The sequence below is a fragment of the Neopelma chrysocephalum genome, unplaced genomic scaffold, assembly GCF_003984885.1.
Source record: "Neopelma chrysocephalum unplaced genomic scaffold, ASM398488v2 Primary Assembly neopelma1_232, whole genome shotgun sequence".
Taxonomy (NCBI): Eukaryota; Metazoa; Chordata; class Aves; order Passeriformes; family Pipridae; genus Neopelma; species Neopelma chrysocephalum.
In genome coordinates, this window is record NW_020897894.1 from 288913 (window position 1) to 301244 (window position 12332).

The 12332-nt window shown below is 53.3% G+C and overlaps 2 protein-coding genes across 5 annotated transcripts in view; one reads left to right on the plus strand and one right to left on the minus strand.

Annotated features, from left to right (window-relative positions):
* TNFRSF10B (TNF receptor superfamily member 10b) overlaps positions 1-1331 on the minus strand; it is a 9195-nt gene extending 7864 nt beyond the window's left edge. For 2 of the 3 annotated variants that reach the window (XM_027703516.1, XM_027703514.1), the window contains exon 1: positions 586-1330. In XM_027703516.1, coding sequence (XP_027559317.1) covers positions 586-636 — 51 coding nt within the window. In that variant the 5' untranslated portion in view covers positions 637-1330. Of the gene's footprint in view, positions 1-585 lie in introns of all 3 variants that reach the window. The other variant, XM_027703515.1, reaches the window with a different exon arrangement.
* A 5877-nt stretch (positions 1332-7208) lies between these two features.
* CHMP7 (charged multivesicular body protein 7) overlaps positions 7209-12332 on the plus strand; it is a 9710-nt gene continuing 4586 nt past the window's right edge. For both annotated transcript variants that reach the window (XM_027703503.1, XM_027703504.1), the window contains exons 1-6: positions 7209-7570; positions 8565-8739; positions 9867-10052; positions 10696-10829; positions 11209-11257; positions 12035-12154. In XM_027703503.1, coding sequence (XP_027559304.1) covers positions 7281-7570; positions 8565-8739; positions 9867-10052; positions 10696-10829; positions 11209-11257; positions 12035-12154 — 954 coding nt within the window. In that variant the 5' untranslated portion in view covers positions 7209-7280. The remainder of the gene's footprint in view (positions 7571-8564; positions 8740-9866; positions 10053-10695; positions 10830-11208; positions 11258-12034; positions 12155-12332) is intronic.

The window sequence follows — 12332 nt, forward strand, 5'->3', positions numbered from 1 at the left end:
CCCCCCCCCCCCCCCCCCAAATCCCCAGGACCAGGTGAGCCCCTACATCCCCCCCTACGTTTTCCCCGTAGCCCCCAGCCCAGGTGAGCCCCCCCGTGCTCCCGCCATGGCCCCTGGAGCAGATGAGCCCCCCCATAGCCCCAAGTTCCCCCTGACTCACAGGACCTCCGACCCTTCTTCCCCGCACAGTCGCTGCTAAAGAGACCTCCCCCCAATATCCGCTGCTCCCCCTCGGGTAAACCCGCAGCCTCCCGCTCCCCCCCCTTCCCCCAGGCCCCCCCCCCCCCCCCTCAACCCCCCCCCCCCCCCCAGGGCTGCCCCCGCAGCCTCCCGCCCCCCCCCATCCTCCCCGGCCCCCCCCCCCTCGGTTAAATCCTCACCCCAGCCCAGGGCAGCCCCCAAATACTTTTCTCCCCCCTCTTTCCCCTCGCTGGACCCCGGCCCAGCCCGGCGCGCTCTGTGCCCCTCGACGGCGCGGCAAGTCCGGGCATGTCACCACAGCACCGGGCAGCCCCGACGGGGGGCCGGGACCCCCCTAACCCCCTTCCCGGGGGGTCCCCACGCCCGACCCCCGTCCCCACGTACCGCGAGGAGCAGCAGGAGGAAGAGGCAGAGCCGTCGGGGGGTGCAGAACATCGTGGGCGGTGGGAGCGGAGCGTGATTGATGGGCACGGAAAGGGCAAGGAGCGGGCACGGAGCGGGCACGGAACGGGTCAGGCTCGGAATAGGCTCGGGAGCGGCTCAGCCAGGACGGGACAACGTCCTCCAACCGCGGTGAGTCAGAATCGATGAAACGCGCTCGGGGCAGAGCTTATAAAAGCTCGGGGAGGGACGGGGGCGGAGGAGGAGGAAGCGGGTGCGGGACACTCCCAGCACAGGTTCGTCGGCGAAACCACCTCGTGACCGTGTCGCGACCGAGTAAACCACAAGCAGGGGACCAGCCTTTCTCTGAAGTCGCTTTCTCAAAACTTTTAGGTTTTACCGCACTTTTATTTTCGCGGTTCGTTCTCTTCAAAATCAGCTTCAAAAAAATCCTGGTTTAGGTAGGAACCCTCAGGAACGGTTTTCCCTCTCTCTTCTCCATCTTACATTTTTTCCCCATTACTCAGCATCCTACAGGGAGCAAAGCCACAATCTCTTACGATCTTCCGGCGGCTCAGGGTGCCAAAACAGGGAAAAGTGATAAAACCTTTGGACTTTCTGCTATCACATCAACAGCTCGGCTGCTGCACGTTATCGGGGCAGCGTGTGAGAAAAAGGATTCCAGTGGAAGTCTGATTTTACTGGGATGGTGGAGATGGGCTGGGATGGCTGCTCTGAGTGTTGGAATGGAAGGACACGAGGGCTTCAGGAAGGACAGGCACAGGGGACTTTAGAGCCCCTTCCAGTGCCTGAAGGGGTTCCAGGAGAGCTGGAGAGGGACCTGCGACAAGGGATGGAGCGACAGGATAAGGGGAAATGGCTTCCTACTGCCTGAGGGCAGGGTTAGATGGGACATTGGGGAGGAATTCTTTCCTGGGAGGGTGGTTAAACACCGGCACAGGTTGCCCAGAGAAGCTGTGGCTGCCCCTGGATCCCTGGAAGTGTCCAAGGCCAGGTTGGAGCAACCTGGGCTAGTGGAAGGTGTCCCTGCCCATGGCAGGGGGTGGAACTGGATGAGCTTTAAGATCCTTTCCAACCCAAACCTTTCTGTGATTCTATAGTCTGAAGTGGATTTAACATTCTCTTGAAATGGGGAAAACTTTTCTTTTTCCTCTGCCTCCGTGTGAATGATGTGAAGTGACTCGGTGACACAAAGCCAGTGTGGATTAAAGTTAAGCTTTTATTTGGTTTAAACTTGGGGGCAGATTTTTCAGGACTGTGCTCCTGTGTAGTTCCTGTGTTGTTCCACATCATTTAGGGGAAGTAGTAGTGTAGTGTATTTCTGTTTTTCATGGACTACTGTCCTATTTTTAAAGCACAGTAATTGCTTTTAGAAGTTACATACAAGTCACTCTGGCCCAAAATACGATGGATCTTAAATTTTCACCTTCAGCGTGTGGAACAAGATGAGCTTTCAGGTCTCTTCCAACCCAAACCATTCCAGGCTTGCGATTCTATGAAAAAAAGCCAGCCGAGGCAGAGGAATGGAGTCTTTGTTAATCTTTTCCTAGCCCTGAACTCCGAGTTAACTAATCCGGGTGTGCGTTCCCTGCCCCCCACCTTCCCCTGTGACTCACCCGTGCATAAATCACTTTTAGTGCCGCCGCTTTCCTAAGCGGTGCCCAAGGCAGAGGAATCAGCAGGTGAACGCCTCAAAATGGGTGCCAGGATTGCAGGGAAAGTGCTGCGGAGCAGATCAAACGCTGCTCGCCAGGGAAAGGGCTCAGCGAATTGCCAATCTGGGTGTTGATGGGGCATCAGCAGCACCAGGGATAAAGGCAGAGAGGCTCCTCAGATCCAACAGGGTCTCTAGGGTTGGAGTTAATCCACTCAAGGCGTAAATATTTGGGAAGCACTTTCCCTTTGGTGACCATGGACACCTGGTTCTCTCCTTGCAGAGAGGATTATTGAGCTTGTCTATGGCGCTAACGAAGATGACGAAGCCGAAGTGTGATTTCGAGGAGAAGAATTCCCGCCTTTCTCCTGGGTGGGTGCTTCTATTACAAGCCCCAAAAGTATGCAGGGCCTTTTGTTAAACCAAAACCATGTGTCCCGTGCTCTGGATACCACTGACTCCAGCTGAGTCACTTGGGCCCTCAGAGAACAACAAATTTTTCGGTTAGGGCAGAACTAGAACTAGATTTAGTTCCAGGATTAGGGCTAAATGCTAGTCCGCTGCATTTGCATATGAAAATAGAACGGGGAAGGAGCCTGTTTGTCCTTTCTCTGCAAAATCAACCTGATGCTCTCCAGGGAAGTGGCTGTGCACAAACTCAGGTGGGAAGAGGCTCTGTGGGGCGAGGGGGACACGGGAACAGGGTATCCCAGTTCGCCCTGCAGTTTATACTGGTCCCTCAGCCCCATCCCGGCAGCGGGAGACTAATCCTCAGCATCCAGACCCCGAGGGCTCACCCTCGTACCGCCAAACACTTGTTAGGAAGCCGCAGTGTTTTCTCCCTCCCTCTCAATCTCCCCATTAACAGAATTGCCCTGAGTTATCTCCCCCGATAAACCACAGAAATAACATTTTAGGCAGCTCAAAACAAAGGCGACTCTGTGTCCAGCCCCTGGGGATTTAAGCTCCGGAGATGCTCCTCTCCCACTCCCCGGCTATCCCGAGGGGTGGGACACCCCGGGCAGACGCGTCATTGTTGTCCAAGCAAGAATTTCCATCCCAGCAGTGCCAGGGCTTCCTTTTAAGGCAGATTTTGGGGCAGGCTCCGGCCACGGGCGAGAAAGGGGAGCTCGTTTATCGCCCAAGGACAGACCTCCCAGCAGCTCCCCGTCCTTATCAACTGCAGCCCGCTCATCCCACAGCTCCCTCCGAACCAGAACCCCCCGGGAGGCTGCAGAGCAGCACAAGCACCGGGGGGAAATCCAGCACATCAGGGAGGAGAAGGGACCGCACCGTGATTTTGGGATAAAAAAAAAAATCCCTCCCTTAGCTCGCTCGGCTCCGTTGCAAGTGGAAAATAAACCGAAGTGCGAGGGTTTGAGCAGGAGCTTGGCTGGCCTCCAGCTCGCTGACCGCGGGGAGAAGGGAGATGGGAGCCCAAGCTGCCCGCAGAGGACGGTGCAATAAACGGCTGGTGGCTGGGGAAGTTCGGTTTTATCAACCACAGCCGGTGGGGAACTCGGCACAAGCGTTTCCTGCGGCACGTGCTGGACGGTTCAGACCCCTGAAATACCCGTGTCCTGCCTGACACAGCATCTGTTTGCTCCTCACCCATCTTTACTGGAGACTTTGGGGGGGCGAGGGAGGCTCTAATCTCCCCTCCCAGAGCATCTTCTGTGTAACTGTGACCCTCAGCACACCCCGGGGTACGTGACTGTTTATGTTTTATTTCTGAACGACAACATTCACTTTTTTACCTTCGGGGTTTTTTGCTGCCTCTCGTCTGTTTTTGTGCCTGGCAGGGATCTGAGGCCGCACGATAATTTTGACCTTCACCCCTCCCACCCCCCACCCCCCTCCGGACAAATGAATAATTCGTCTCAGGAATTCTAAGTTCCTCTTTTAAAGAAAGGGGAAAAAAAAGGTCTTGCAGGCTGTGAACTTCATGAGAACACAGCTCAGCCCTGCACTGCACTTGGGCAAGCCTGGGCAAACCTCTCTGCCCCTCTGTGCCTCGGTTTCCCCATCTGTGGTGAGGCTGCTCAGACTTCTGTCCTCACTCCCTTTACCTGCCTTGTCTTCGGGGTTTGGGGGATGCTCAGGGCAAGCAGATGGATTTTCTCACCCTCTCTCCCCTCACTTTTCCTAAGGCAGCTTCCCTGTCTCTGAGAACGCAGAGGAAAGGGTTAAATCCTTCTCCTCTCCCTGGCACAAAGGGAAAATTAACAGTAAATGCAGAGTCTCAGCTGAGATTTACCCCTTTCCCTTCCCTCCTCCTTTTCCTCCCCTTGAAGCAGGACTTAAAAGGAGCTCTGGGATGGAGGAGAGGGCTGAGGGTGTTGCAGACTGAAAGCTGCAGCCCAGGCTCTGTATCCAAACCAAGGCACTGGCCAACCTGGAAACTGGAGCACAAACTGGAGCACAAACCTCTGGCTCAGCAGATCTGAGGGCTGAAATGATGGATAAAATCCAGCTTTTTGCTTAACTTTGGAGAGTCCCATCCCAGGTTGAATATCCCTGTGGTGAGACTCCATGAAACTGCTGCTGTTCCATCTCCTCACGGAGCTACAAAAGCAAATCAAACATTGCCTTTTGGGGGTTAAACACTGAGGACACGTTGAATCTTCCCCCCGAATTTCTCAAAGCACATGGATACATTCTCCAGGCAATATGCATTTTAATTTCTATCTTGTATATATTGTTTTTTCCTCGGCTGAATTTTCCAGGGTGTAGGTTTGGCTGGGATAGAGTTAATTTTGCTCCCAGTGTTTTGAATCTGTGCTGTTGACACCGAGAAGTTTTTGGTGTTGCTGAGCAGGGCTGCACAACCTCGAGGCCTTTCCTGCTTTGAAAGACTTTGGAAGGACACAAGAAGCTGGGAGGGGACAGAGCTGGGGCAGCTGATCCCAACTAACCCAAGGGATATTCCAGATCCTGCTGAGGAATATAAAGCTGGGGAAGAGTCATGGAATCCTGGAGTGGTTTGGGTTGGAAGGGACCTTAAAATCATCCAGTTCCACCCCCTGCCATGGGCAGGGACACCTTCCACTAGCCCAGGTTGCTCCAAGTTGGCCTTGGACACTTCCAGGGATGGGGCAGCCACAGCTCCTCTGGACAACCTGTGCCAGGGCCTCATCACTCTCACAGGGAGGAATTCCTTCCCAATATCCCATCTAACCCTACCCTCAGGAAGTGGGAAGACATTCCCCTTGTCCTGGCACTCCAGGCCCTTGTAAAACAGTCTTTCTCCATCTTTCCTGTAGCTCCTTCAGGTCCTGGAAGGCCACAGTTAAGTCACCCCAAAGCTTCTCTTGTCCAGGCTGAACAATCCCAACTGTCCCAGCCTTTCCTCCCAGCAGAGCTGCTCCATCCCTCTGATCCTCTTGGTGCCTCCTCTGGGCTCGCTCCAGCAGCTCCACGTCCTTCCTGTGCTGGGACCCCAGAGCTGGAGGCAGCTCTGTCCATGGGGGTCTCACCTTGAGGGGGCAGAGAGGAAATGGGAACATTTGGAGTGATGGAATTTGCCTTCCCAACTCTGCGTGCTGGATCCCTGCTTTCCCGGGGGTGGCTGAGCACCTGCCTGCGATGGGAAGCGGGGAAGGAATTCCTTGTTCTGCATTCCTCCCTCTTGTAGCTGTCTTTATCTCAACCCGAGATAAAAGTGAGTTTTCTCACTTCTCCTCTCCCAACCTTTCCCCATCCTGCTGTGGGGGAGTGAACAAGCAGCTGTGTGGGGCTGAGCTGCCAGCTGGGATTCAGCCACTTCGGGGCGTTTCTCCTCTGGAGCAGAGCAGGATCAGATCATCCCTTGGCTCTTTTCACCCCCAGACATGTGATGCCCCGCTCTGGTCGCCTCCGGCGCCGCAGGTCCAAGGCCAAATCTCTCAGGTGTGTAAACACAGCCCCGTGTGGCTCCTTTGAACTGTGACTCGTGATCCAGTGCCACCGTTTTCCTTTCCTGGAGCAGTGTTTGCTCGGCTGACAGCGGCCAAAACGTGCCCTGCTCAGGGCCGGGCTGGTTTTTGGCAAAAGCCATCCCGGGTCCTCGGGGATGAATGGCTTCCCAGGCAGAAGATGACGTTATTTTGGGGTTAGAACTGGAAGGATTAATGTAAAATTTCAAAGCTTTGAAGAAGCTAAAAATAGGCTCTTGCCTGTGCTGAGTCATCCCTGATTCCCATGGGATGGGTGGGTTGGAAGGGCTGCTCTGCCTTCCCTGCAGCACCCGGGTCTGGCCAGGGGAGGGGACCCAAGGTGGTGTTGCCAAATCCCAGGGGATTTGGACCATCACTGGGTTTTTTGTACCGATTTCAGTGTCCTTTGCTTCCCAAGACACTGCGAATCCAACCGACTCTGAACGTGGAAAAAAACCTCTGGATGAAAGGAAGGCAGCACCTCCCGTGGCTCCAGAGCTCTCCCTGAGCTCCAGCCCCACTCAGCACCCTGGAAAACCCCCTCATGGAGGCACAGGGGGAGGAAAGAGCAAAAAACCCAATTATTATAATAATACTGTGACACTCTATATATGTAGTCACAGTATTATATATCTGACAATATTATAGATATAATATAGATATACATATATAAATAGATAGACAGATAATAAATAATTAATATATTATATATGGGGAATAATACAAAGAATAATAACAATGATAATAACAAGAGCAATAGAAACGATTATTATACTACTGTGACTATACATATGTGTATATATATATATATATTCCCAAGCAGTCCCAAACACAGTCCCCATCCTGCAGAACGTCCCCACCACCCGCGGTGACATCACACATGACGTCACACATAACGTCACTCCCTGCCCTCCTCTGGGGTTTTTTTTAGGCCCCTCCTGCCCGGGCCGTACCACCGCTCCCTTTGGGAGGGGGGTGCCGCGCGGGCCGTACCAAGTCCCGCCGGAGGGGTGGCGCTGTCCCCGCGCAGGCGCCGTGCGCGGCTCCCCTGAGGCGGGCGGGCGGCCGGGCCGGGCGGAGGCCGCGGCCGGAGCCGGGGGCTCGCGTAGATGTGCAGCCCGGGGGGGGCCCCCCCTGGGCCCGCCCCGGCCGGCGACCTGCCCCCGGAGTGGGACAGCGACGACGAGCGCATGGCCTTCCTGTTCTCGGCCTTCAAGCAGAGCCGCGAGGTGAACAGCACCGAGTGGGACAGCAAGATGGCCTTCTGGGTCGGGCTGGTGCTGGCCCGCGGCCGCAGGAGGGGCGCGGTGAGGACCTGCCTCCGGGAGCTGCAGAACGGCTTCGAGCGGCGGGGCAGCGTCCCGCTGGGGCTGGGCACCGTCCTCAGGGAGCTGCTCAGGTAAAGGGGGGGCCGGCGGGGAAATGGGGGGCGTAAGGGAGAGATGGAGGCGGGTAGGGAGAGATCCCTGTGCCAGCGTGGGTGTCGGGAATTCTGCCCTGCGAGGCGCTGGCACGGGTTGCCCAGAGAAGCCGTGGCTGCCCCTGGATCCCTGGAAGTGCCCAAGGCCAGGTCGGAGCAACCTGGGCTAGTGGAAGGTGTCCCTGCCCATGGCAGGGAGTGGAATGGGATGATCTTTAAGGTCCTTTCCAATCCAAACCATTCCTGGACTCCGTGATTCCATGACACAGGGGACAAGGCTGCTCCTGCCTGGATCTGGGGGATACAGGGACAAGGATGAGAAGCCCCGGAACTGGGGGCACAGGGTGGGACTGGCTGATCTTTCAGCTCCTTTCCCACCCAAACCATTCCAGGGTTCTGTGAATAGGGAGTCAGGGGAATTTGCGAGCCAAAGCTTGACAGGGAGTCAGAGGAGCTCACCCTGCTGTTGTTGTGGTGCCCCAGCTGCCCGTGGCACTGGGGATGTGACAAACTGGTGTTTGCATCCTGATGTTTCGTGTGGTGAAATTAGAGCCAGGGAGTGATGGCTTGAAGAGATTTCAGAACAGCAGCAGCTCTGTCTGTGGCATCAAATCCACCAGATCTGAGAACTGCAGTTTAATACAGAATTGAAGTATTCTGGAATTACCAGTTACCCCTTCCAAAAACTGGCCCTCGCCATTGATTTCCTTGTGTGGTGCTTCATTGGTTTCGAGTCAGGAAACTGGGAGAAACTCGCAAAACTGGAAAAACAGTAAACACAAAAAACCTGGAAATATAGTAAACAAAACATCCTTTGGGTCCAGAGGAAGCCTGGGAGGAATGGAGACCTCCATGTCCTTCCATGCCCTGCAGGGAGATCTCAAACTTCAGCTGGATCTGGGGCTGGGGATGTACAGGATGCCCGAGGTTTAGACTGGCTGTGTTCAGTTCCACGTGAATATCTTTTCCCTAGACGTGGGAAGCTCCAGAGGGAGTCAGACTTCATGGCCAGTGTAGACAGCAGCTGGATCTCCTGGGGTGTGGGAGTTTTCATCCTGAAGCCCCTCAAGTGGACTCTCTCCAGCGTCCTGGGGGACAGCAAAATCCCTGAGGAAGAGGAGGTTCTGATTTACGTGGAGCTGCTTCAGGTGAGTGTTGTTGAGAGCATTCCCGAGGTTGTGCATCTCCAGGAAAACCAAGGGAAGGGAAGGAGTTGGGTAGATCTTCATTTGTGCCCCTGAGGTGTTGAAAAGCCTGGAGAGAGATGGATGGAGTAATTTGGGGATAAGAAGTAATTTAGATCTACAGATGCTGTTTCAAACTAATATAACAAAGATGATGCAAAAGCTGAAGCCCCTCTGCTCTGGAGCCAGGCTGGGAGAGCTGGGGGGGTTCACCTGGAGAAGGGAAAGCTCCAGGGAGACCTGAGAGCCCCTTCCAGGGCCTAAAGGGGCTCCAAGAGCTGGAGAGGGACTTAGGACAAGGGATGGAGGGACAGGACAAGGGGGAATGGATTCAAACTGCCAGAGGGAGGGTTAGACGGGATATTGGGAAGGAATTCTTGGCTATGAGGGTGGGGAGGGGCTGGGATGGATTCCCAGAGAAGCTGTGGCTGCCCCATCCCTGGAAATGTCCAAGGCCAGGTTGGAGCAACCTGAGCTAGTGGGAGGTGTCCCTGCCCATGGCAGGAGGTGGCACTGGATGATCTTTAATGTCCCTCCAACCCCAACCATCAGCTTTGGGCAGGGACAGGTGATGGGGCACTCGCTACCTCAGTCCCATGTCCCCTTCAACCCCACTCCCGGGACATTTCCCTGCTCTGTCACTCAGAGCCTGTGCTTTCAGCTTACCTTTCCCATGGGATTAGAACCCTTGGATCCTGTCACAGCCCCTTGTCTCTCTGTGTTTCTAAAAACGAGCCCCAAGACTTGCTGCTGTTGAAAGTGGTGTCTAAATTCCTGTGCCCGGCAGAAATGCGGGAAATCTTTAAAGGGAATAATTTTTACTCAGTTTAAATAAGGGAGGGATTTCCAGGAAGTGCAGGTGGAGCCAACTTCTTGCCTGTGTGATCCCTGTGCTATTCCACAGCGTTTCAGGGGACGTAAATGGTGTAGTTTGGCTTCCATGGATTATTTTCAAAGCGCTGCAGTTTCCTTGGGAAGTTTCACATGGTTCATTCTGAAAGTCACTGTGGCCCAAAAGAGGAAATGTCCCAAGTTTTCACCTCCAGTGTGTGGGAGGAGCAGTGTGAGCTGTATCCCTGTTGTCCTTGCAGGAGAAGGCAGAGGAAGTTTATCGCCTCTATCAGAACTCTGCTCTCTCCTCTCACCCCGTCGTCGCCCTCTCCGAGCTCCAGTCCCTCTGTGCCAGTGTGTGCCCAGATGAAAGGACCTTCTACTTGCTGCTGCTCCAGCTGCAGAAGGAGAAGAGGGTCACGATCCTGGAACAGAATGGAGAGAAGGTACAGGGTCAAGGTGACTGCTTTTGGGTGGTATAACCCCTGTCTTGCATTCCATCTGCCTGGAAAGAAAACTTTATTGGTGGAACGTGGGTGTTCTTTGCCTGGAAAGGGTAAATTCCGTGTTCTCCAGCGCTGTAACGGGGTTGTAGGTGAGGGGAAATCCTCATTCTTGTGTGACAGGTTCTTCCAACGTTTCTAACATTTCTTTTTTTAATTTAAGAGCTGAAAAATTGTTAGGTCTGCCTGCAGGTTGATTTTTCCCAGTTATCCAAAGTAAAATCAGTCCGTGCCACTGGAATCAGCCTGGAATTCCATTCTGTGTGAAAAGGTTTTTCTGCAGGACCTAGATACAGGCACTCTCAGCTCTGAGATTGCATGTTTTCCTGCAGTGTCCTGAAGTCCTTGGAAGTGTGACATTCCCATCCACTTCCAGGACAGCTTTAAATCCTCAAGGTGTCCCACTGAGCCTTTTTGCTTTCACTCTGATGCTACTTGATCCCGCCTAGTTTAATATCAGATCCTGTGCTGACTGGGGCATCCTCATCACTCCTTAACAAGGCTTCAACTGGGAGTATGAGAGCATCTTTTCCTTGCTTCCAAGTGGAGGAATTTTGGGAGCTCAAGCCTGTGGCTCTCTTGGCAGATAGTGAAGTTTGCCCGAGGTCTCCACGCCAAGGTGTCCCCGATGAACGACGTGGACATCGGGGTGTACCAGCTGATGCAGAGTGAGCAGCTGCTGTCACAGAAGGTGGAGTCCCTTTCCCAGGAAGCAGAGAAGTAATTTTTGGGGAAGGGTGGTGGGGAACAACGTCTGTGTGATGTAGAACTTTGTGGCATAATTAGAACAAAGCTGCTTTCTCTGTGTTGTTCTTTTCCTGTCTGTGTCCCAGCTGTGTGGTAGGGCAGCTTTCCCAGTCTTTGTTCCCTATTCCCATGAAAACAAGGTGCAGTGAATGGGTGTGAGGAATGTCTGCAAAGATTTGGAATGTGTTCAAGGACTCCTTCTGGGAATCAGCAACAGTTTAAGGGTGGTTGTATCCCAAATGCACCCTCACTGGTCACCTCAGGATCAGAGCAAGGCACAGAGGGTGGCTTCTGGTTTGGAAAATCACTGCTGGCAAAGGAATGAGTTTCTTTTCCTTCTTGAATCTTCCAGGTGTAAAGAGGATGCCCGGAGTGCTTGTAGAGCTGGGAAAAAGCAATTGGTGAGTGGAACTGGAAGGGAATTGTCCTTGGAGCTGGTCCATAACTGCAGATAATGACCAGGGTTAGACACTGTGGGTTGAAGGGGTGGTTCTGAAGCCTCCTTAAGGTGAATATAAGGATATATTTATCCAGAGTGAAGGGAAATGGAAATAACTCTTCAAAGCAGCTGTTGTGTGTGTGCCTCAGGGATTGCTGGGTTTTTTATGACACTTTCACTCAATATCCTGAGTTGAAAGGGACCCACTTAGATCATCAAAGTCCAACTCCTCGCCCTTTTCTTCTTTAATTTTTTTTTATTTGGCAGTTGTTTTTTTTTTTCTTCACAGACCACGGTGATTTCTGAACAAAATTTCCACCAACACAACTACATATTTCACAATCTTCCTCTGCTTTTTTCTGCTGTCCTTTCAGTAGAATGCAACATACTAATTTTTTTTAATCAACATGAAAATCCCCAGTGGTTGCTTTTGTTGAAGAGAACGTCAGCAACCAGGAATCTGAGCAGTTGCAGGTTCCAACTGGCATATTTTCTATGGCCTGAACCTTTCCAAAGTAGGAATGCAAGACTCCTCTGCTTCTGAGCAGTGATCCAGGAATACCTGAGTGAACCACTGGAGGACACTTGTTTGTCCTCCATCTTTTAGAGCTTCATCCAACTTTTCTCATGGTGGGAATAAACTCAGGGAATTGAAGGCTCTTCGGATTTGTGTATAAACATGTCCTAAGAGCTCCAGCTGTGTTTGGTTTGTGACCCAAGCTGTGTCTCTCCTCCCCAGGCTCTGAGGTGTCTCAAGTCCAAGCGGAGGACGGAGCGGCGCATCGAGGAGCTGCATTCCAAGCTGGATGCAGTGCAGGGAATCCTGGATCGGATTTACGCCTCCCAGACCGACCAGATGGTACTGTGGTCCTTTTATCTTGTGCTTCTCTCACTTCAACCCCTCTCTTCTCACTCCTGGTGCTTTAACTGCCTGCCAGAGCCTGTGTCTGAGGGGTGGGACTTTATTCCTGGAGTATCCCCTGATTAAAGTTGCTCCTGCCTCCAATCTCTGCCTTGATGATCTCTGAGGGTTGGGA